The sequence below is a fragment of the Chinchilla lanigera genome, unplaced genomic scaffold (genome assembly GCF_000276665.1).
Source record: "Chinchilla lanigera isolate Chin_1 unplaced genomic scaffold, ChiLan1.0 scaffold00002, whole genome shotgun sequence".
Classification (NCBI taxonomy): Eukaryota; Metazoa; Chordata; class Mammalia; order Rodentia; family Chinchillidae; genus Chinchilla; species Chinchilla lanigera.
In genome coordinates, this window is record NW_004955403.1 from 9,357,937 (window position 1) to 9,383,456 (window position 25,520).

The following is a 25,520-nucleotide window of genomic DNA, read 5'->3' on the forward strand; positions in this document are numbered from 1 at the left end:
CACCAACAGACTGTGCTTCCCCCAAAAGCAAGGAAGTGACCCAAGAAAAAGGAACACTGCGTGGCTTAGGAGAGGTGAAACGACCCGTAGCAGGATAGCAAACCCGAGTCCAGGATGACGACTGTGATGGAGACTTAACAACCAGCCCTGCCTGGAGCAAGTCAGAGACCTTCGGAAATCCTGCTCGCGACTTGAACGGACACCTAAGGGTCTGAAAGATTTACAGAACTTGCATAGCTTGAAGAGTCTGGGGCTCAATGAGGTGAGGAGTAAATGAAAAAAGGGAACTGTTTTCTGCACAGAAAACAAAACGTTGGTCACAACAGCAAACGCAATTTGTGAGACTACACAGTGTGGCTATGACAATACACGCTGACCTGACCAACCCCACTCCTCTCGGGACAAGCAGGGGACAGGAGGGGAGTGTGGGCTGGGTGGATGTGGGCAGTGGTGGTCAAAGCTCCAACAGCTTCGGGAGATCAGCCTTAACAGAAGACACCTAAATCTGAAAATTTCTCAGTAAGCAATACAGTTATGTTTTTCAGAGATACAACACTGAATTAAATACTCCAGCTAAGAGTATCCAGTATACTAAAGAATTTCTGTGGGTCAGGGCAGTGGTGTGGAGCTTTTCTAAGAAGCCTGCACACTGTAGCTGCTCCTCCGTGCCTATGGGATGCGCTTCCAGAACCTTCCATGGTAGTGAAGTTTGAGGGTGCTCAAGCCCTTCTATCAAATGCCCAGTGCTTCCGTGTGCCCCACCCCTGGCTTCCTATACTTTGGCATGGTCCCCCCGCCCGAATATTTTCAATCCACGATCAGCTGACTATTTCAGTCCACGGATACGAAGGGCCAATTTTGACTCTTCAAATCACACATTACTGACAATGTAAATTAAACCAGCTTAGAAGGCCCCTGGACTTCAAAAGAGGCTCACTGGTCTCCACGTGCGTTAGAGCTCGCTCCCGACTGTGCTCTGTGCAGCGAGGGAGGCGATGCGGCCCGCGCGCTGAGTGGCTGGCACACACCTGTTTGCTGGTTGGTGTGAGCTTCTCTTCTGGAGACTTTGCACTGAAGGTCAATAAGCTCTGGAAAGAGATCAATTGGTGATGTCAAACAGAAACTGCACAGTGCTAATCCAAATAAGGTCTTCAAAACTGAGGCCCATTTTTTATTGTGATATACATGTGCTTACAGAAAACACTTAACATGTGCTTAATAACCTCTGTGAGAGTGGTAAGATTGTGTTGACAGATACTTAACAACTGGTGATAAAATTCAACTGACAGACCAAACTCTAGCCAGCATTTTTTATAATAGCACATTACCAAAACCAGCACCAGCACCACCGACGACAATGGGAACCAGGCTAACAAATATAATTTAATAACTGTTGTTGCCTTTTGCTTTCTTGTGCCTAAGTGAATGGACTCAGTGCTCTTTAACTGAACTATTCCACCTAGAAAGAAATCCATACCCCATAATCACGGACTATATTACTCTTTAAAAGTACATGTACCAAGCGGTCACCTTCCCGAGGCAGCAATTACCTGTGATTTTGTTAGGAAGTAAAACTGGGATCTGTTCAGCCACTGGTGGGCTTCGGAGGTGAACGACTCAGGCACGTCTCGGGGAACAAACACTCCCCACTGCACTTCTTCTCTGCAGATGCTCTTCTGAATATGCAATGGCCTGGGCTCACTAGGTTTAAATACAAACACTGGAGGGGAAAAAAGACAGTGACACTCTGCCTGCAAAGGTTAGGTCCAGCCTCACTCGGGAGGACCACACAAATCCTGGGTCTCACCTGCTAGAGTAATGGTATTTACTGATGCCTACTACGGGCCAAGCAGGCTGGCAATGAAGACTGATTTGAAAAAAGCAAGGAGCCTGGCTTTGGAGACCAGGAGTTACTGCAGAAGACAGCAAAACATTGCTGAATTATTTCACCTTAAGTACCAGAAAGTGTTCCAAAAGCATGGAGGGGGACCGGGTAAGGCTTCTTAGGGGACTTGGGACTGCACTGAAGGGGGAAATCTCTACTGGAATTTTGACAGGGCAGTAGGGATGTGCTGAGCTCACCCAGAGCTCCGTGTGAAGGTGCATGGGAGGAGGCGCGGGACAGAAGGGAAGGGGGTGGCCTCAAGCAAAATGGCTTCAAACCCACTTGAAGGCAAGTTTGAGTCATTACATTAAAGACATTAAAAAGAACACAGGCTATCGGATTTCCTTTAACTTTCAAATTATGGCTCCTACTTACAATCGGAACCCCCAGAAGACCGAGAGACGGCAGCGATGTGCTCTGAATGTGGATCTGGTTCCATAACTCCAATGCTTAACTTCGCACTCCACTCCACTGCGGGGGAGAAAGTACTTAGGGTGAGGGTCCTTGTCCTTCCTGGGACAACAATTCTAGTACTCTTAGCGAGGACTCTGTGTTTCCAACTAACAATGGAGTCGCAGTGAAATAACCTGGGGAAGAGGTACTCAAGCGGCGAGCAGGAAACGGAAAAACAAAAGACTTCAGTACATCTGCAAACTGTAAAAATGTTATTGTTCTCAGAAACTCACGTCTAGTGCTTTTCTGCTGCCGCTGAAAGTGGGTGAGGTGTCAGCCACAGTCACTGTAGAGAATACAGCGCACACCTATTGCTAAGCAACCACCACACCTTCCCAGCCCCCGGCTGAGTACAATGTCATTGAATTCACATCTGTTAGGAGGGATGATGGCAAACTTCATTCAAGTGTATCCCATCAGGGACACTGCAGGTTAACAGGCTTAGTAATTGGCAGAAATACTTCTCTAGCTGTTATGGATTTAAAGAATATGGTGAGCAACAGAAAGTCACACACCATGAAGACAGTGGGAAAAAGCAAAGACAATATAATGGAAGCTGATTTACCAATAATTAGGCAGTTTGTAAGCGCTCTATTACACGCTACAACTTTAAATTTTGGTGCTGTATGTCGTGAAGAATGATAATATGTCTAGGCAGATTCATGAAGGTATGACAGAGCCCTACTTCCTAAAATATCACATAGCAATTCCATGTGCTTTATCCAATCACCGGAGCATAAAAAGGTATCTTACATGCACAGCTGAGCAGGTTCCAACAGCAGAGAATGCCGTTTTCAGTAGCACCCAGAAGATACTTTGAGCACGTTAATCTCCCGAAGCAAAGGCGCCTAGGATAAAACCACAAGGAAGTCAGCAACAATCAGTCCTAGCATGTTCAGTTACAAGGCACTTTGGCTTCTATGCACCATACTAATCATGTGCAATGCAGATTTGAAAAGACATTTATCATTGTTTATACTTACACTGAGGAATGTAAGAGGAAAGTTTTATGTAAGTGTTTCACTTCATTTGGAAAACAGGTTAGATGATCAATTCTCTAATATGCCATGCATGATAACAATCAACATGTAACAGAAAATGTATATAAAATGACAAGAATCATTTAACAAAAACCTTGTGTTCTACCTAGCAGATGAAAACTTGCAATCTGAACTTTGAAGGAAGTTTTACAAAGTAGATTTAGAATCAGATATGCTGGGAGTAAGAGACAATTTTCTTTCTTTTTGCTGTGCTGCGGACTGATCCAGGGCCTCCTCCAGGGTCTTATGCATGCCAGGGAAGTCCTCTACTACTGAGCTACATCCCCAGTCCTAGAGACAATTTTACCTGCCATTCTGTCCCTATGCCTAGCTACCTGAGGTATACTGGAAGATATTGTTACCCCACCTTCTCAGAAAATAATGCCTTCTGTGAGTAACACTTTTTATGCAGAGGACAAGCATAATTTGGATCTACTGAGGCTTACGCCCATCCTCTATTATTACACAGCACATGTTTGAAAGTGTTCACTGCCAAGAAAAACTCTGCATACCACGAAGGAAATGCTAATCCCGACTCTGAGGCGCTGGCACACAGTTCACGTACTCAGGACTTTTTAGCTCTCTCTAACATTTGGCTAGCTGCTCGCTCCCCTTGTCTATGCTACCTTCAGGGAGAGCATAAATTTTTACTGAAGTTTAACATTTTATTTAATAAATCAAAAAACACCACATCCATAATAACTAAGTGATTTACCTACCTTATTTTCCCAGCTCGTTGGCAAAATGTACACTTAAGCTCCCACGTTTCTGAATCCCACACGGTAACTATTTCCTCAAAACTAACTGCTAATAAAGAGCCATCTTCAGAGAAACAGCAGTCAGTTGCCTGATACTTGTGATAGCTACCGACAAAGTCACAGGTCCAGCCCACAGCTTTTTCTGTGGAGATATAAGCCGTACGTTAAAAGGGGGCTTTTAACGTATTATTAGATAGCGTTACTGGGACATTATGAGCTTTAAAGGTTAAGAATCAAAAACAACCCGCTCAGCACAACTTCTTTAAATTAGAAATGTTACAAAGTACTGACTGACTGAAAATGTAGCCCCTTCCTGGAGACCTTGATCGCCCCCTAGTGGAGCAGAGAAAGGACTAATGGCAGAAACCCTTCCCTGTACCCTCCCAAGTTAACTGGTGTATGATTAATCAAGAATACCAATTAAAAAGTACGGATTTTGGCAAAAAGGCATGTAAAAATGTAGCCTCTTACACGTACTAAACTTAAGCAATATCCTATTGAGTTCATCAAGGTAGAAAATGTCCTTCCCAAATGGCTACCGGTCAGGAGATAAATACAAACAATTCTTAAAACAATGCACCATTTCAACACAATCTACTTCATAAACTTACTGTATATATCGGAGTCATCTGTTAATATCCACACTTTGAAGTGACCGTCTTTGCTAGCTGTAACCAAGGTGAGAGCTTCACACCTTTCTGCATTACGGAAACAGAGACCTGTGATGTGGTCATCATGTGGCATGCTAATCTTCGTGTTAAGGACAAACCTAGGAGAAACCACACGTTATTCTTACTCCAGAACAATGTGATACGCTCTCATAATGGTCTAAGAATTTGTTACATACCATACATTTGACAAGAGAATCTTTAAGAATGGGCAACTGATAGATCCTCGAATTACAAGTATTTGTGTGCTGTCTAATGGTCACAGGATGCAAAGAGTTCTACCAGTGATCATGTGACTTACTCAGAGCTCATTATGGACAGCAGTCACCTTGGTGGAGCAAAACGAATATAAAATAGGGGCCCTTAATCAATTTTCAAAGCCTACTGTACCAAACTGTACAGGAAAACTGCATAGAACCCAGATGTCTCATCATCTACTTTTTTTTTTTCAACAACCAACTTTGACAGACAAAAAAAATGGAATGCCTGTGAAAGGTCCTACTCATAGCAAGAAAATATGGAATGAAAATGACCATCCCAACTGCCCTAGTTACTAGCCAGTCAACCTCCCCCATAAGTTTATTACCGGATTAAGAAAGTGATCTATACACGAGATACACGCTACCACTGAGATCTTAGGATGATCAGGATTGCTCAGTGTTGTGATTTCACATGTGGACAACAGGCTTATCTTACGACATCCTTCTAAAAAGTAGCAAGACAATGGGCATGAAAGCACAGGCCTAGTTTTTGGCACACAGGAAGGAACTGAGAAGTGGTTACTGAAGCCATGGGAAACCAGTGGGTCCTATCTAATGACACATGTTCTACGCTACACCCATATTTCCACTTTCCCAAGGAACGCAGAACGATGTCAATGGAAGAACCAGGGAACAACTGGGTTCAAATTCTGGATTTGCCTACTTAGGCACTGTGTCCGCAGGTGCTATTTTCATGTTTATCTATGCAACGAGAAGACGTAATGACTCAGAAGACCCCAATGGTTTCTCAATACGGGAATCTTAATTAAAGGCTTTATTAGAAGAGTAAAACCCTCCCCACATCATTAGGCATAAAGCTTATCTTGAAGACTGACAACTATAGTCATAAAACAAGAACTCAAACATTTTAATATCTGAAATTCAAAGTGGCTACACAGGTAACATTACCCTTGTGTTTTCTTGTTGTATTTCCACAGTTTCATCTGCAATTCAAGCTCAGATTCCTTTTCTTGCCGTTGCTCCACTGTTGCCAGCCAGTTACCAAAACAACCAAATGCAGCCTTTGTTAGCTCAATTTGGAATAAACCGGAATCATTGATATATTCTTGCTGCACAATATCTAACTGATGTGTTAAAAAGAATTGAAAATGCCTATTAATGCAAGCACAATGTTAAAGCATTCAAGGAACAACTGAATACATCCAAGACAACTCTTAGACTCTAAATGTAGCAGATTTTTAGACAACAGGAAAAACGAACCAATTATTATAGACATCTAATTTGCTATTAAAAAGGGGGACACGTTGTACTGTATCATTTTGGGAGTGATTATTCTAAATGGCCTCAATATATTAGTGTTGACTAAGACCCACCGCATGAATCAATAGAACCGTCCACCTACAACAGTGCTTTTCTCTATAGAAAGAGTCATTTTCTGTGAAATCTGAAGGCTAAATTCTCTGTCAGTAGAAGAGCTCAGAAATAAACTTACAACCTTTTAGGGGAGTGTGGGAGGCAACAGCCTATGTAGACCCGTGTTTCATTTATGATTTTTTAAAAAATGTTTTTTCCTTGCGTACGTATAAGGTAAATAAAGTGGCTACTAAATGCTTTGGGACCAGAAGTGCTTCAAGAGTGCAGGTTTTACTGCAGTTTGGAATCTGCTTATATGATATATCTTGGGGCTGGAACCCAAGTTCAAACGTGGAACTGATTTGTTTCACAGGTACCTTATATACACAGCCCAAGGGCAATTTCACACAATACTTGCAGCACATCCGCCCTGTGACACAACCCTTCACAGGAGGGAGGTGTGGGATTTGCCTGTGTCACATTGGTGCTTACAAATTTTAGGTTTTGGAGCATTCTGGATTGTAGATTTTCCGATCAGGGATGCTCAACTTGTATTATGCATACCAAGGAGCAGGCATCCCTTTCGAGGGGTTTAAAGGACACAGAAGGAGCAAAGGTGTCACAGTTACTATTACCAAATCTGTGCAGAGCACTGTGAGACCCGAGGAAAAGGCAGGAGGGCATTATCAGGACTGTCAGACATGTTCCTCCTCAATCTACACTGGAAATGCTATCTTTGGTATGGGAACGTGCCTGTCTCACTGCCCGGCAGATACAGGTTTGACTGTGAACCCACAACAAATGCGCAAACGCTGGAGACTCTAGTGGGTCTGCACTCTGAAACAAATACAAAGGAGCAAGTGCAAGAGCGCTTGGCTTCCATGTCAATGCAAGAGTGGCCTCTGAATCATGCTCTCAGCAATAACCTGACCACAGACAACACTATGTTCAGGTAAACAGGCAGAGGATCATGCACTAGAAGCCACCAAATAAATTACTAGACCTCAGGGGTCCGGTAGAGAATTTGCATTAGGTTTAAGGCAAGCTAATGGATCAGAATCTTACATTGTATAACTGCTTATCACTCTGGAGGGAATAAAACTGCAGGTGACCAGGTTTTCCATTTAAAACTAAAGCTTTAGTTTTTGGATCAATCATCAAACCAGTCAAGATACTTCTATCTGTAAAAGAAGTGACAAACTATCGTTAAAATCAGAGAAACTCTCAAAATACATGTAATTCCAATAATTCCAAACCCAAGGATTCTGTAATACCTTTCACCAGGCCTTGAATTACTGCTGATGTGTCAAGGTTTCGGTGAATAACCATTATCTCTATGGGTGAAAACAAACAAAAGTATTTAAACATTAGCAGGTCAGAACTTCAAGCTGAATTCATTTCAAGGTGCATTTATTTCATTTTGAAATAGGCCAAAAGAAAAGAGCCCAATAAGTTCAATGAATCTGGCAGTGTTTCTGGAAATCAGAACTTACATCTTGTGATTTAGCTGAGAAATAAAGGGTGGAGACAGAGCTTTTCTGTTAGAATCTTTTAAGGTCTATACACTGTGGTCTATGGAGATGATTCACACATCACTGTTACTTGTACATCAACAGCATTTCTAAAAGACAGTTTAAATTTGAAGTCACCAGGCCACAACGGTTCTGTGCTGGAGGGAGAGGAAGCAGCGAGCCACAGGATCTCAGAGGCCTGGCTCAGGCTGCCAGGAACAGGACGAGCAAACTTTTAGGGGCTGCAAGGGCGCCTCTGTTTCTATCAGAATCTATCAGACTCACACAGACTTGAACAGCTGGATCAAAAGAGAAGCTCACAGCATCCTTCTGTGAATGCCTTTATTCGTGAAAACACCCACGCCCACTTTAAAACCCCGCCTGCATTTCCCCACCCTCCTGTTTTAAACGATTTTGAAAACATAAATGGCACAGCGACCGCCGAACACAAGAGCCCTTCATTTTCATAAAAGCAATTCTGAAAACGTTGGCTTCAGCTGGTATCTTGGGGTAGAGATATGGAGAAAAGAGGAGAAACAGCAAGAGAATGTGCTCACAAACCTCACGCTACTTTAAATAAGCTCGGTCTCCTTTCCATTCCCGCAGAAGCAGGCGATGCACGGCATCAGCCACAGTGCATTTCTGCAGAGGAAACGGACTTACTGTTATCCGCGTGAGAAGTACAGAACAAGTCTCCGGCGGGGGCGACAGAGATGTACTCGATGGCGGCTCCCAGCCGCGGGAGAAACTCCTTGTTCTTCTCAGCTGCATCGCGCCACTCCACGAGCACACACTCCCGCCCTCCGCTCAGCAGGCTGGCGCCTTCACACCCCGCCAAAGGAAGAGAAAAATACAATTCACACTTTTAAACTCTTTAGAAATACACCATGTCCTTATATATTTTTAAAAATGGAAGTCTTATTTATTATTATTTCCAGTAATTTTTCTGTTATTTTTTGAGACAGGATTTTGCTATGCAGTTCAGGCTGGCCTTGAACTCACTATGTAGCCCAGGCTGGTCTTGAACATGCAGCAATTCTCCTGCCTCAGCCTCTTGAGTGTTGGGACTACAGGCGTGAGCCACCATTGCCTGGCCTATTTTTTTAGTCTTTTTGAGACAGGTTTTCATGATAGGCGTGTGCCACCATGCCTGGCCTTAAGTTACTTTAAATTGACACAGTAATCATACAAATTTATAAGGTCAACGTGATATTTCCATAAATGCATACATTGTGTAATGATCAAATCAAAGTATTTAGCCTATATATCATCTCAAGTGCTTTTCTTTGTGGTGAAACAATCAAAATCTTCTAGCTGTTTTAAAATATGTAGTACATCATTATTAGGTAGTTGCCCTACTGTATGATAGAGAAAATAGTCCACAGAACAAAGCAACAACTTGTAGAGAAAATATTTGCAAACTATGACGTGTGATCATAAAGTACAGTGAATATTTAAATAAAAACAATTTATTACAGCAGAAGACACACTGCCATTCATCCCCATCAAAATCCCCCTCCCATTGAACACACATCATGCACCTTTCCTGACCATTTTGACTCTGGGGAAAAGCCAGAAGTCACATGGTGTCAGATGCAGTGCATAAGGTGGGTGGGGACACACATTAATTCTTTTATTTGACAGAAACTGCTGTAAATGTTTTCAATCAATGGAGGACAATAAGGCAGCAATGACAGTGCAACTAAAGACACCCATGAAATAGTACTTCCCGAGCTCCCTTGGAAAGATGCAAGAACAAAGGCATAAGTGTGTTTAACAGGAAGGGGAGGATTTTGAAGGGGATTAATGGCATTGTGTTTCTTACCATAATATATTTTTTAAAAAAGCATAAACATTTATATTTTTGATATTTCATAGATACCTGGTAAAGAGTTAGCATCTAGAATATATAAGGAACTCGAACAACTCAATAGTAAAACCACAAGTATGACTGAAAAATGGCAACAGACTTGACCTGAATAGCTATTTTTCAGAAGAATGGCCAACAAATACATGGAAAAATGCTCAGTATCATAAATGCAAATCTAAAGTACCTCACTTGAACTCACACATATGGAAAACAGAAAGAGAACAAATAAAATAGCCTAACGCTGCACCTCAAACTTTTAGAAAAAGAAGAACAAGTCAAGCCCAAAGCCAAAGAAGGGAGGAGATTATAAAGACCCAGGCAGAAATTAATGCAATTGAGACAAAGAAAACCCTACAAAAATTAAATGAATCAAAGAGTTGGTTCTTTGAAAGAATAAATGAGGGGCTGGGGATTTAGCTCAGCGGCAAAAGCGCCTGCCTGGCAAGCACAAGGTCGTGAGTTTGGTTCCCGGTACCGGAGAAAAACCAAAAAAAAAAAAAGAAAGAATAAATGAAATTGATAAACCCCTAGCCAACCTTATCAAGAAAAGAAAGTACTCAAATTCATGCATTAAGGAATGAAAAGGATGAAATTACTATAGATTCTATAGAAATTCAGAAGATCATTAATACCTACTTTGAAAATCTTTATTCTCATAGGATAGAAAACTCAGAAGAAATGGACAGATTCCTAGATATGTACAAATTACCAAGGTTGAGTTAAGAAGATATAAAACTGCTGCACAACTCAATATCAATTAACGAGATTGAAAATGTGATTAAAAACTTACCGACAAAGAAAAGCCCAAGCCCCGATGGATTCAGAGCAGAATTTTACAAGAGAAGATTGAAAACCAACACTCCTCAAACTCTTCAATGAAACTGAAAAGGAAGCAATTCTCCCTAACTCATTTCTGGAGGCAAGCATCATACTGATACCAAAACCAGAGAAAAACCGAACCAAGAAAGAGAACTACAGACCAAACTCACTAATGAACATAGACGCAAAGATACTCAATAATATACTAGCAAATAGAATGCAGGAAATCATCAAGAAAATCATACACCACGACCAAGTAGGATTCATTCTAGGAATGCAGGGATAGTTCCATATTCGCAAATCAATTAATGTTACACACCATATCAATAGAGCCAAGGACAAAAACCATATGATCATCTCAATAGATGCAGAAAAAGCTTTCGGCAAAGTCCAACATGCATTTATGATAAAAACTCTACAGAAAATAGGAACAGATGGTCTTTACCTCAACCCAATCAAAGCCATCTATGACTAACCAACAGCCAACATCATACTAAATGCACAAAAACTGAAAGCTTTTACTTTAAAATCAGAATGATAATTATCAAAGCAAAAAGAAAACAAATGCTGGTGAGGTTGTGGAGAAAAGGGAACACATACACCCTTGCTGACTGTTAGGAAGCTCTTAATGCAGCTATGGAAAAGGTATGCAACTTCATCAGAAAGTTAAAAAGAGAACTGCTATGTGACTCAGTAGTCCCCCTACTGAGTATAAACCCAAGGGACAGAACTCAGTTTATCAAAGAGGATAACACTGATTAGGTTTGTCCATCCCTAAATCTCAGCTTCAATGAAAAATGTGAAAAAGCCATTACCAGGCCAGAAAGTAAGCCATTTAAAGGACTGTCTTTCATTACTTAAATGTCAGCGGCTTTCACAGACAAGTTGTCACCTTAGGGTTCTGGTCAAAAAGTTCCTATCATACATTACTAAGCTTACAGTTGGCCCTTGCCCTGATTTGTGCAGAGGCCATGGTTGAGAAAGGAACTGAAGAGGATGGGCAGAAGAAAACAAGCTACAGTTAGGAGGGGAGACAGACCCTGCTGGTACACCTGACACGCACGCACGCGCACACCGGCACACATGCCAGACGCCGACACTCCTCAGCATTCTGGGGACGTGGGCATACAGGAAGACAGGTAAGTGAGAAGTCTGCAGTTTTCGTCTGCAGGGTTAATTCCTCTTTAATCTCTTTCTAGTCTCAGACCCCGTGTGTCACAGCAGCACCTCTGCTTCACTACGGTGTTAGGTTGGGTTTCTCCTGCATCCATCAGCCTCCACTCTAGAAGGAGACAAAGATGCCTTCTACTTCCCAGGGCTCCTGTGAGTTAACCCCAAGTAAACTTTCAGGGTCCAGTAAGAGCAGCTGGTACCATCTAAGAATTGTCCTGTCAGGCTCTGGGAAGGACAATCACTGCTGTGTCTTCTCAGAGTTTGGGAGAATGTCCAATATATGGCTGTAACTTCCATCACATGGGTGGCCGTGTGGTGCTCAAAGTAATCAAAGACACGATGGAGTTTTTCACATTTCTGTCATACGCAAATTTCAAGGAGGTATTTTTACTCACTGTAGCCACACTCTTACGCAACTTATACAGAACACAGGTCTGAATTAATTTAAAATAGCAAGTATTAAATGAGGTAACCTGTCAGTTAAAAACAAGCTTTTATTCCAGGCCCAGGTCCAAACTCTATTTATTAGCCATGTTACTTTAAGCTAGGCAATTGTCAACTCCAAGCCTCATTTCTTTTTTTTTTTTTTTTTTGGTTTTTCTCCCGTACCGGGAACCGAACTCACGACCTTGCGCTTGCCAGGCAGGCGCTTTTGCCGCTGAGCTAAATCCCCAGCCCCTAAGCCTCATTTCTTTCATCTGTAGAAAGAGGACTAATGACACTTCTTAGGGTCTAAGATAATGGATATAAACACTCACAGTTATGTGCACCTGACAGAGTACAGCTACAGTACGGACCGCCATGACGACACACATTTAGACAGATGAGGGCACAGCTTACGTAAGTTTATTATGCTAAGACTTTAGCACAAATGTCTACTCTGGAACTAAGGGCTTGGGAAAAACCTGCCATATACAGTACTGTGCTAAGCAAAGGGCAAAGCCTCAGGGCCACAAACAAGTGTTTGCAATTCATTTGGCCCATGCAACTTTAAATCTCCCAAACTAGAAATGCAGTGACTTACAATATGTGATCTGTATACTTTCAAATTTAATTTTAACTATTAAACCTGCACTTACCTGTCACAGAGAAAGCCAAATCCATGACCATGTCATGGTGCCAGTGTAAACACGTGTAAGTGTACTTCTTGTCATCATCAAAATTCCTCCTATTGGACAAAACACAATTCTTCATTTCAGTAAAAGCATGACAAAGGTAATAAATTGCAATATCAAGCTTTCTGGTCATGTGCAAAAAAAATGCACTTTCATTTCTAATCTCAGTCACTGCTCCACACAGTATGTCACCTGTGGCACCCTAGTAGTCAGTGTCATCATCTTTCTTTGGGACAAAGGCTGACAGAAAAGTTCTCTTCAGTGAAAGGATTGCAGGCAGCATGGACTTTTTCATTCTCCCTAGAAGCCTAAGGCTGGGAACCCTAAATAGTACAAAACGAAGAACACAGGAGTGAAAGACACAAGGTGTCAGCAAAGCCCACTCCCTATTTCCAGCTCTGGGTTCTATGTCTAGTACGGACCTCTGTTCTTCACTCAGAACTGGCCTGTCCTGCAGGATGAGCATAAAACAGTGTCTGAGGGACCCCGGGCTTTGGGCTTCACTGACCAGAGACGAATTTTGCCATCCATGTGACCAGATGCAATGCAGTCTTCCTTTGGGTGGCAGGCTACACATGTGAAATTGTTCTTGGCATGTTTCTTATTTCTTGCTGATGATAAAGTATACCTAGGAGGAAAAAGATTTCCCTACATTATTAAAGTTTCTTGGGAAGTACGGACGTAAGTAAAAGGGAGTGCCAAGCCTTAACAATCAAGATTGGAGAATTCTCAGAAATCAATAAAGGTAGAATTTTAACAGTTTTTGACCAAGAATCAAGCATTCTGTTTTGCAAACATGTATTAGTACACAATATAAACTTGATGTGACTAATACCCCACCACACCAACTTGCTATGGAAGCCAATCTATGTAAGCAATGAAGACAGTTCTCCTCACGTTTTTTTTTTTTGGTGTGGGTACCACTTGTTCAAATTTCTTACTGAACCTAAGTTTCTGTATGAGGATAAGTCTCATAAACTACATCTAAGACAACTAGCTAGTATGGCTACAGGAATAAATTCAAACAGATAAATCTACTTGCTATGATATCTACACTATTTCCTACTGCTATGGTTTGTGTCTGGATGTCCCCGCAAAGCCTTACGCAGTCATGGGACGGGCTTCTAGAGTACATGATTGCTTCATGGTCCAGTGCTGGGACTATGGATGTGAGTGCTACACTGGCCCTAGGGCAGGTAACCTGCATATAATGTAAGGGAGGGAAAGAGCCTGCTCTCTGCTGCTCCCCCATTTCTTGCTCTTATTGCTTTTGCTGTTTTCTGCTGCCATGAGCTGTTGCCCTCTGCCATGTGCCACTCTGCCTTGGAGCCAGCCAAGTATGGACTGAAACCTCCACAACCTGTGAGCTAAATAAACCTTTCCTTCCTTAATTCTGGGCGTTGGGTATTGTGTCTCAGCAATGAAAGAAATATAACCAAGACACCTACTCTTAGGCTGAGTCTCTGTCAATCCTTTGGCTCTGAAGAAGTCAGGATCCTTATATTGCACAGAAAACAAATGTTAACCACAGCAGGGCAAATGGGAAAAGGAGAGGGTGTCACTACTTAATGCTTAGCACCAGTCTCTCTAAGCACATTATCTTACTCATCTTTACAACTCCATTAGGTGGACATTATCTCCACTTTAAGTATTTATTAATTTGAAGTACACAGGGGTTCAAATGGGCCAAATCTGATCCATTTTAAACCCAGCTATCCCAAAGCTTATACTCACTCCTACATCCATACAATGGGAATAAGGAGCATCGGGCAAAGTCTTTTCGATCTACACCTCACTTTGACACCAAGTACACAGACTAGAATTGAGGGGTACGGGCTTTGGGCTGACGCTCCCTGCCTTCGTTTTAACTAACACTCCGCAGCCCCATCTGGGTTAAACACTACACTGCGACACCTTCTGGCCTCAGAGTCAAGTAATGAAGCTGAAAACATCTTCGGACCACAGGGTAATGAGGACAAAGTAAAACTGAAATAACCTCTTGAGTAAATAAAGCAAAGTTAACAGAAAGGAATTCTTACCTCGAAGTTGTTTTCTTTTTGAAAAAATAAACCGACAAGTAAAAGTCCCGTACCGCAGCAACATACTCTCCCTGGTGTTTCAAAGAGTGGGTAACAAAACTGTCAGTGCTTTTTGAGACTATATTAATGTAAAATAATACAATATACTTTGCTTATGGAAAGGATAATCTTACTTTTAAAACAAGGTGAACTCAAACCCTCAATCCTACAATAAGACTCTCTAGCTTTAAGTATGATTTACATTTCTTTTCCATGAAAGGCGTAATTTACCAACAACAAAATGCAATGCTTGGCCTCTGTGTATGGCCACAGACCCTCTAGCACGGTCAACATGGGGGCTAGAACATTTCTTCCTGCACCTTGGGGATGTGGCTTTGTGCTTTGTCAGCTGCTCTCCATGTCCCCATCCCGCCAGCACTCATTCATCTCTTTCACCTTAGACCAGCTCTCTGCCTGTCTATGTTTGCATTCTCTCTCAGCATCATATTTTTTTGTTTTTTTTGTTTTGTACCGGGAATTGAACTCACAACCTTGAGCTTGCCAGGCAGGCGCTGTGTCGCTGAGCTCTATCCCCGGCTCAGCACTGTCTTTTAAAGGTTCATCTATTCTGCATGCATTGTCAACATTTTGTATGCTGAGTACCACCCATATGCACTGCACAAACACACATCACAATTATTTATTTGCTGGTTGGTGACTATTCGGGTCATCTGTGTTGGGGGCACATCACTTGTGGTCATGCTTTTTTTTCTACCTAGGCATGGCATGGTGGGATAAAGCTACTTAACTTCACCCCATCATTAGCACTTCCAGTGGCTGTGAAATGGTATCTTGCTGTGGTTTAATTCAATGACTCATGATATTGAAGAGTGAAGAGTGTAACCATGTTAAAAAGTTTACCCTGAAAGCTTTCCAGAAGAATGACAAAATAATGCTACAAAACTCAAGGCTAAAGAAACATGCCACTACAATGATTTTAGGCTCTTCTAGTGATATTTAGTTTTAAATAATAAAGTGGTTAATGGCTGGGGATACAGCTCAGCAGCACAAGTGCTTGCCTGGCAAGTATAAGGTCCTGAGTTTGATTCCCAGTACCAAAAAAGAAAAAAAAAAGTAATTGACAGCAGATTTTTTATATAAATCATGGTATGGACACACAACATCTCTGGCAATCATTTTACTATACATTCATATCATAATGCTAAATGGAAGAAAAAGGTAAAAAGATTTTTGATCCTCATTCCTTTTGCGAAAAGTTAGTTTATATGTATTAAAGTCTAGAAAGGCATCTTTTTAGTGAGATTGCAGATTTTGTTTCCTCGCTGTAGTTTCCTGTAATATCTGAATTTTTATAATGGGTACATTAATTTTGGATAGAGGTTCTATTTTCTAGAGGTTTACAGTCTAAAATGAAACAATTTGAGCAGCTTTTATAGGGGCCAGGCAAAGAAATGCAGTACAATCATCAAAAATTGTTATTTTCTGGAAAACTGGAGGGTTTACAAGGTCAGTAAGACAGAACACAGAAAATAAAGGTGGCCCTACAAAAACTTCTACCATACATACATACTAAAGCAATGAGAACCCAAGGCCTCTTACTTGATAGCAAGCTATACTAATTCAATAAATAGGGCGATATAAAATCATTATACCATAAAGTGGTCTGAGGAGAGACTGCGGGAAAGAGATCTTGTGTATAAAATAGGAAACAAACAAAGCAAATTTACCTCACGTCCAAAGGCAGTGCACTTGGGTGACTGGTTGATATAATCCAAAACAGAAGACAGTTCCTTAGCTTCTACTTCCTGGCTTGGGGATTTTGGCAGTTTCACTGAAACCAGCTGAAACACATCTGGCCAAAGGAAGCCATATTAGTGTAAAGCTCCTCTAAAGAAAGTAGACATGGACGCTTACCATACGGAACTTTAAAATTCAGTATTCTAGAATTTCAAAATTGTAACTGTAGGCTACTGCATAAAACATACCTTAACGCTGGACTCTGAATATGCAAGTTTTAAAAGGAAGTCTAATTCTACAACTCACATACCTGGGAATAAGCCCTGTAGAAACAGAAATGAGCTGAGCTTTAACGTGGACACAAACTACGAATCTGAGGGGACGCGAGCAGCCGAAGCAGTGAGCCACCTCAGAGTCTGCGGGACTGTGTGGGCGTGGCGCAACGTTCACAGGGCAGCTGTCTCCTGTGACACTGACACGCTCTTCTCCGTACAGTCCTTTAACACAATTTCTCCCTAAGACATTTTTTTTTATCTTGAGAGTACAAGTAAGTCTTTCAACTAACCTACAAGGCGACAAATAAGCTACCCTCCCCTGGCACAACCTAGCAGAACCTTCCTGCTAGTCCGTGAACATGGCACGCATGCTCTCACTACTCCTGACTCCTCTCCTCCAGGGGCCTCCGCTGGCCACGCAATTAGCAAGTGCCTCTCCCACACTGCCCATTCCCCTGCCCTGCCTACTGTTCCTACACCTTTTCTCTTATTGTTTGCTGAGGGATCTGGGCAGCTTATTGCTGGGACTTAGGGTCTGTTTTGTTTCTTGCACTAAAAATGTTACCTGGCACATTAGCTGCTGAAGGATTGTATTCTACAGTCCACAAATGAAGCCATAAAATACAACACGTAAACAAAAGATTAATTTGTTTTTAAACCACAGCAGCATTTCTCAGATACAGTTTTCTGCCACAGGCTCTGCAGCTGCGGAATAAGTCGGATGGTGGTGCTGTACGCGGGCAGCTGGCTCGAGGGATTCTCAAGCCCCATGCGTGTTTCTGTACCACAACAGCCAGACTCGCACATGCTGGGTGCCCCAGGGTGCGAGGTACTGGGAGGAAACTAGGTCTGCTGTGCATCCAGGTTAGATCATGACCAAGGCCTTTACTCTGGATCGGCAGCTCTCTCGCTTGCACAGTGGGCCCAGCTGGGAGTTTTCAAGTGAACAATCAGGGCCCACGCAGAGAATCTTATTAAGGCTCCCATGGTGCTTCTCCCACCCGCCAGGGTTAGGAATCACTGGTCTCACAGCTCTGGACGACAAGTTCTGTCATCGTGTTGGCGACCACCTCTCCACAGAGGCACGAGGTGATACAGAGGTGGTTAGCAAACCCTGCTGATGAGAATCAGCTGGGAAGGTACTACAATGAGACTCCTGAATGATATCCCAGACCTGGTGCGACACCGCAAATCTGAGTTTGCAGTAACCATGTGGACGAGTATTTAAAACCCACCGTTTATTATGTACAAAACAACTCAGGTATGGAAAAGAATGATGTGTTTGAAAAATCCCCATCTGGGAAGATCACTCATTTCAAGGATATTGCTATTTTCAGGACATTTTGTGCATGTCCTTTAGAGGTGGCTTAGGAGCCCCATAAGAAACCGAAACTTATTGTTTTTCTTTTCTACCACATTCTTGATAGATACAGTATCACGCATTACCAGATTTGTCATTCAGTAACTTTTAAGTAAAAAAAATAGATTTAGTTTTACAATTGAAAATTCACAGGTTACTTTATATGTATATACATATATAAAAACTTATATACATATAATTCATATATATTTATAATTTATAAATATTTTAGCAAAATCTCCAAAATAAGTAAAACTATTGTAGGGTTCGCTCAGCTAAGGAACTACCAAGGAGGTGAGCTGACTGCCCGGTATCCATTTGAAAGCCGCTCTGTACTTTCATTATGAACATAGCTGGATTTTACAGAGGGCACCACTGGGCGCAGTGGCATTCTTGAGCTCTGGGTTTAGAAATTTTCTTTGGCTGTATCTTTCACGTCAACATTCTGTCCTATCAAATTCTTTGATTTAAGGTAAGTATTTATAACCACTGACAATATTCTAGGAATTCCTGAAATGCTGATACACGGCCGTTTCAATGGAATAGTATTCTAATGATAGTAAAAATAAAGTAATTCAGTCACACTGCTGGTTCTTAATATAACCCTATTTTCTATACCGTTTCCTATAATGCTTTAGTATTAACAAACTGGCATATAATAACAGGTAAAAGGATGGTGACGCTTAAGCATGACACACTTTAAATTCAGTAGAAAGAAAAACTCTAACTCTTTGCAATGCAGCTTTAAAACCTGAGCTTTGAAGTGTATTATTGTAAGTGTATATAATCACTCTCTCACTGTATATTTCGGAACTAGTAGCCTCTCTGAACAAATAATAAAAGCAATGGAAAAGCCAACCTCAAAAACTGTTAGCTTCAGATTAAAACCAAAATGTTAAGTTATGAGAAACTGTAAACTATAAAGAGCTATTCCACACCCTTTAAAAACAAAATAAATGCAGTATACCATACCTGGTTCTTCTTTGTTTGTTATAACAAAGACAGAATCCTCAGCACGGGTGAGAGTAAAGAGGGCATAAAGTTTAGGTCCAACAAGGAAAGTCTGAAAGATAAAAAGGACCATGTTGTTTATTACTGTCTGCTTCCACCCAGTAGAACGTTAGTTCCACAGGGCAGGGACTTTTTAACTGCTTTGCTTGATGCTATGTTCTTAACATTAGAAGAGTATCTGGTCTACAGAGGACAATCAACACTTATTTGTTGAATAATCTTTACAGTCTGGTACATATAACTCTACCTGACTTTCACAGTATTCTAATGAATGGAATATATCGTAATTTTAAGTGGTATCAAGGTTATACTTAATTTTTTTCTACCATAAATAATGTTTGAAAGACTACATGCACAATTATTTAAACGAGAAATTATAATAGGGACATTACGGGAAAGAAAGGTATTTATTTACACTGTTATATCCTCACTGATTAGGTACAAAAATGTCTATTTTAATACACTTTATTTCTCTTTAGGTCTTTTCCCAATGTGCAATCTGGCTAAACTGACAGAGAAAAGTGCTACGTCATTTGTTTTTTTACACTGTTCAAGTTATTAATGAGGTTAATCATCTCTGAGGTTTACTGGCTATTTAACATTTTTATGTAGTCAAATATATAATTTTTTAAATGGTGTGTGGATTTCATCAGTTTTCAAGAAGTCTCACCAAAGACTGTATCTTAGAGAAGACAACAATCTGTCAGTATGTTGTTATACATTTTCACACAAGGAAAACTTGAGATTAAGCCACATACCTTTATCAAAATGCCATCTAGATAGTCCCACAATTTAATTGTGCCATCGAAGGAACAAGAATACAGCTGAAAGGGTAAAAACAATACAAAACTGATCAAAAACAGAATCCATTAAGATATAAAATGAGTAACTGCTGATCCATTCATTTCAAGTTCTGACTGAAACCGAGGGTAAAAAGGCAACCTCTGTCAAGAAGGACTCATAAAGTACTGAATTATGAGAGGTATTCAGGAATTTGCTTCTGTTTCTCCCCCAGAACCTGGTTCCTTTTTATTAGCTGTACCACTTTAATCTTACATGAGCTTTCTCAAATCACTGGACAACGTTCTATTTAAAAAAAAAAAAAAAAAAAAAAAATCCAACCCATCATGGACAATACATTCATAAAATACAATAGAAATTATCATGCACTTGGGTGCTATGGTAATGTCAAAACACTATAAAGTTCCAGGACACTCAGCTCCTATACTTATCTCACTGGTGATTGGCACCCACCTGTTCAGGACGATGGTGTACGGGTCCACGTTAGCGCCAGAAAGCCTATGTGACACTGTGGGTTTATCTGCGCTGCAGTGGACTCAGTTTTACTAAGTTTACATTACATTTTTTTAATTGGTGCTTATATGGCTTATGAAGAATTTTAAGGTTTTTTTTTTAAATCAAAGTGGCACTTTTAAGATTTCTGTGAACACACGTGAGTTCACAGTAAAATGTTGGAATAAAAGAAATTATCTACTCAAGTAAAAGAATTACAGTAAATAGAAAATGTGTATTAGTCACTATAGTTAAGAATCATAAACCTAGATTACTAAACAAGCTAAACCTATTCACCGTCAAAATAATGGTTCATACACAAATACTGTGACTTCTTAAAGGTCAACCAAACCTGATTAAACTGCCTTTCTCTAATTTTTCTAACTTTCAATCATCTGAAACAGAGAACCTTCACGTAATGTGTATATGGCGTCTGGGGATAAAACGTAAATCACGCACATTTTGCAAATTCCAATTATAATCAGAGAAGGTTTTTGCTATTAAAACGTGCAAGTGACACATGTACGAATAAATTTTTGTCAAATAGCACAGGATAAAAAGACTATCTGGGCCTTCCAAAAAAGTTACTTAGAGTTTTAAAAGCATCTCATTTAATTTTGGAAAGAAATCAGTGTTACTTTACGCCCTACTTCTTTTGTGATAAAGGCTACTGAATGTCGAAGTAAATCTATTTTTAAATCAACAATAACTTACAAGCTGGTATATGGCTAATCCAGAAGGGAACTTGTTAAAAACTGTGGAGCAAAATATTGTTGAGATAAGATTTAGAAACAGATAAACATTTAGATAGTCACACTGTCAATGCTTTAAGGGGATCTGAGAAGACCTGCAATTGAGAAATAATTTTAACTGAGCATCAACTTCAGAAATTCATACAGCCAAGAACATCCTTTTCCAGTAATACTTATGAAGCATTCTTGGGAACAAATGCCTAGTGGAAAATCCTACGACCTGTGGAACTCTACTTTCAAAACTGAACAGCTGAAAAACGCCTTGAATAAGAAAACCAACAGACCTTGCCCTCAGCCTAAACTGCAAAGTTTCCTAAATCTGATTCAGTTTTTTTCTTTCGTTAACCAGGCCAACGTTAAGATGTTCAACCAGAAACTGTTTGGTACCTGCAGATGGTTGCTAGGGTTGAGCTGGATTCCGGTCACCAGGTCTGTGTGTCCCTGAAGAATGTGCACACACTCTTCTGTAGTTGTGCTATAAACTTTCACAAAGTCCCCAGAGACACAGAAGATATACCTGGGGAAAAAGAAAGAAAAAAAAGTTTCACACACTCTGTAGATGGTATAATCTTTTTATGGTCCATTACAAAAACAATAGCACCCAACAGAGATTTCTTTCAAAATAGTTTAAGAACTGTACATTCAAACTTGGGACATCTATGACTGATTCACTCACTAACTCAGAAGATAGCATGAGGCCAACATCACATCTCTGGCTGCTCAGACACGGTCTACAGAATCACCCTGCACAAACAGCCTAATCAAGTGCCTGCTCACTAAGTGGGTGGAAACTGTGTTACTAATTTACTATTAACTATTACTCTCAATGGTTCCCCTACCAGCAGTGCGTTCCCATGTGCCCAAACTTTCCACTGCTCACTGGGGACACCAGCTTACAAATGTTAAATCATAGGGTCTGTTCTGATTGGTGAAGTCCAGCTCTCTGTAGTAGAACAAAGTACAAAATCTTTACATTAGTTTTTTTTCCTTGTTGCTGAAATGCTGGTTTGTTTTTCTTTCTAGATTTGAGGACCTCTCTCATATAGCAGAGGCTACTAAATTATGAAAGGTAATTAAACTGAAATAATACTTGACTTTTTATAACAGAAATTACTGAAGGACAAAGTACACACACACACATTTTTCAGTAGCTTCCAAATAAAAACTGCCCTATGCCTATTATATCTGACACTTTTCTCCTACTGCCTAGGCATTCTGTGCTTTTCATCTCCTGTGAGAAAATCCCCATTACACTGCAACCCACCAATCAGGCTTTGCCTAGGTGTGTCTTCTTCAGCAATTTTCTCCAGCCTCCTCAGTCCGAAGCTATCCCTCCTCCTTACAAGCTCCCGCAGTATTAAACAGCTGCCCCAGAGTTTCCTTTTCTGCATCAAATGAAGCTCCTTGAGGTAGCATCCATACTGGACCTATCTTTGTTTTCGGCATCTCAGCTTGTTATACACACAGCTGATAAATACTGAAAAATGAACTGTGGGGTTCAGCAACCGCAGTGGAGGAAACCTCAGTACAGTAACTAAGAAGACAGAGACTAGGACACTGGAGGACATCGGGTAGGCAGATATGGGGATGAAAAGGCACAAGTCTGACAACTTCTTTAAGGTTCAGTTTCTTCCTTTGATGAAGGTCAACAGAACCTTGTAAAAACTAAGGGTGCATGCGCGCGTGCGAAAGCCCGTTCCATCAGGCATAGTCAACAATTATCTGCCACACACTCCTATGCAGGATTTCTTACACACCGTGAGGTACCATCTCTATTCTTTTAAAAAGAGATTTTTAACAAGTATCACTCTATCCTTCAGTGATTTGAAAACCTATTCTTACAATGTCACTTCTGTATGACGCAGTGCAGCAAAGACAGCTGACAGTGGGTCATTCAATGCACTGCTGTGCAGACGGTATCTACTAGGCATTTAATTCTTCCAAGAACCCGTGACGGGGAGATATTAAACACTATCCCCCTTTTACAGACGAAGCAACTAAGGGAGAGAGCACGGAGCTTGGGCAGGTCCCACTACGTAAGAATCAGGTGTGGACCTCAGAACAGCTTGCTTTCTAGTACACCGACCTGCTCTGGGAAGACCCCAGGCCGAGCCGTCTCCACCTCCCCGGAACGGGACATGTTTTCCTGCGAAGCTCGCACACAGGCTGCCACTCCGCCTTTTCGAGAGCGCCTGTGTACCCGGGACGCGGGACGCAGCCGAATCCGCGGCGTACACGCCGACGCGGGGAGCGCTTCCCAGCGCCCCAGGCTCTAGCCGCGAAGCCGCGGTAGCCCGTGCCCATCCTGAGCGCCCCAGGCCCGCGGGCCCGCGCTCCCCACGGCCGCCGGGGTCTCCGGCACGCGCGCCTCCTCCGCAGAGCCAGATCCCGGCGCGCCTGACAGCTCTTCCCCCGGCCCTCCGGGAACCCCCGTCCCTCAGCCCCGCCGACCACGCGCGCAGCCCTCATACTTAGAGTCTGCGGAAAACACTGCTCTCCTGAAGTTCAACTCGCTGCCGCCGCAGTGAACCACGCGGATGCTCTCCTCCTCCTCCATCTTCGCGCGGACGCACGAGCTACCACCGCGGGCCACGCCCCCAGCTTCCGGTATTGGGGAGGAGGTGAGTCTCAGGGCGCGTTTCCCCGCCCACAGGCTCTTCTAGGCTTGAGACTCTATGGTACGACCCAGCGCCTTCGCCGCCATCTTTTGTTTGGGCAACGTCAAATTAAGACGTAAGGTTAAAGCAAAACAGATCTGGAGACAGTTTATATTGGATACCGCTACACAATTACAGTATTTAGTGCAGAGAGACTTCTTTTCGGCCTTGTCCATCTGACTGCATAGCTTCTGCCAGAAGCGAAAGTTGGCTCACGATGTATCACTTGAGCTCAAAGATAATACCTCCAGAGGCTTTTCCTTTCTGGTAATCGCGATTCCGGCCCCGGGAGATGACGCAAGCGTCCGGCGTCCACTCTTTTAGTTTACCAGTTGGACTCTTGGGTGGAAAGGTAGAAGTTCACTTCTTGCGCTGCTTTCCGCTCCTCTTTTAGCTGTCGCTTTTTTTCCGTTTGTGGAAGCATCATGTACATTCCCATAGAATCTCCACAGGCCCAAGGGCCTTGCCGTTTTCTTTGGAATTTTGGCTCCTACTCTGGGGTCTGATGCATCCTTCCCCGCGCAGCTGCTCTGGCCGTGTTGACCTTGTGCACCCAACCCCGACAATCCCCAGGTCGTTTCTCTGGTTGGCTAGGACTTCTTTCTCCCGCGTTGCCTTGGTTTCAGTTTCCCCAGTTAGTCGACAGAGTCTGAGTTAGGAAGCTCCGATCTCCGAAGATGTCGATCCCTCCGTTTGCCAGTCCTTTTTATAAAAGTTACGCGCATCATTTTCGTGGCCCCTCTGTGTTAGCGGATGCCTGTCGCTATTCAGTCATTTTTCCGTTGATATTTACATTTGCTCTGGCTGTGGGCCACGCCTAAGGAGAAGGAGCCACCGCCGCTTACCTTTAACCCGAACAGATGGAAGCCTTGCGCTTTTCAATCGACATGTTGGAATTTACCACACAATTAGGAGGTCACAAGCAGGCATAAGTTTGTCAGTCGTGGGAAAATAAATCCACAAAAGGCCAAAACATGTCTACAGGTATCACTATTGCCAAAAAAGGGAAAAATTTGCGTTTTGCTGGGAATTCAACTTACGGGAAACGCTCAAGGCATTATTTTGGGAGTCAGAGCTAGTCAGGGAGACACTATTGTTCTGGTTTATTTCAAGCTGCAGAGATCTTCCCCAAACCTTCGACTGAGATGTCTGTACTTTGCCATGGAGGAGCATGAGGCGTCATTTCTAGAGACAATCTTTCTTGGGGGCTTTGAAATCTGATGTATGCTTTCTGTTCCTGAGCCGAGAAACAAAGAGAATTCCAGTCAAAATTTGGACTTACATGTTTTATATTTAATAGATTATGTGATGAAATGTATAGATAGACTATATCAGTAGCATTTATTATGTATTTTCGACCTATATTTCTCTATAAAGTAAACTTTTTGGCCACTGTATTGTTTTGAAGTTTTGTGAATGTTGTTTCAGGCAAAGGAACAGAAGCTTTATTTTATTTACTTTTTTAGGTTGCTAGCACTATGGTATAAGTTTGTATGTTGATGCATAAAATGTAACAAACAAGAAATTATT

The 25,520-nt window shown here is 41.8% G+C and overlaps 1 protein-coding gene across 1 annotated transcript in view; it reads right to left on the reverse strand.

The window, feature by feature from the left end:
* Wdr75 (WD repeat domain 75) overlaps positions 1 to 25,270 on the reverse strand; it is a 30,592-nt gene extending 5,322 nt beyond the window's left edge. The window contains exons 1-18 of the mRNA XM_005373322.2: positions 23,805 to 25,270; positions 21,721 to 21,850; positions 20,047 to 20,112; positions 19,250 to 19,340; positions 16,633 to 16,757; positions 14,906 to 14,976; positions 13,375 to 13,494; positions 12,831 to 12,919; positions 8,553 to 8,711; positions 7,653 to 7,712; positions 7,444 to 7,559; positions 5,974 to 6,149; positions 4,748 to 4,905; positions 4,098 to 4,278; positions 3,092 to 3,186; positions 2,261 to 2,356; positions 1,551 to 1,720; positions 1,029 to 1,088 (exon numbers count right to left, since the gene is read on the reverse strand). Of these exons, the coding sequence (XP_005373379.1) occupies positions 1,029 to 1,088; positions 1,551 to 1,720; positions 2,261 to 2,356; positions 3,092 to 3,186; positions 4,098 to 4,278; positions 4,748 to 4,905; positions 5,974 to 6,149; positions 7,444 to 7,559; positions 7,653 to 7,712; positions 8,553 to 8,711; positions 12,831 to 12,919; positions 13,375 to 13,494; positions 14,906 to 14,976; positions 16,633 to 16,757; positions 19,250 to 19,340; positions 20,047 to 20,112; positions 21,721 to 21,850; positions 23,805 to 23,890 (2,049 nt within the window). The 5' untranslated portion in view covers positions 23,891 to 25,270. The remainder of the gene's footprint in view (positions 1 to 1,028; positions 1,089 to 1,550; positions 1,721 to 2,260; positions 2,357 to 3,091; positions 3,187 to 4,097; positions 4,279 to 4,747; positions 4,906 to 5,973; positions 6,150 to 7,443; positions 7,560 to 7,652; positions 7,713 to 8,552; positions 8,712 to 12,830; positions 12,920 to 13,374; positions 13,495 to 14,905; positions 14,977 to 16,632; positions 16,758 to 19,249; positions 19,341 to 20,046; positions 20,113 to 21,720; positions 21,851 to 23,804) is intronic.
* Between the last annotated feature and the right edge of the window lie 250 nt (positions 25,271 to 25,520).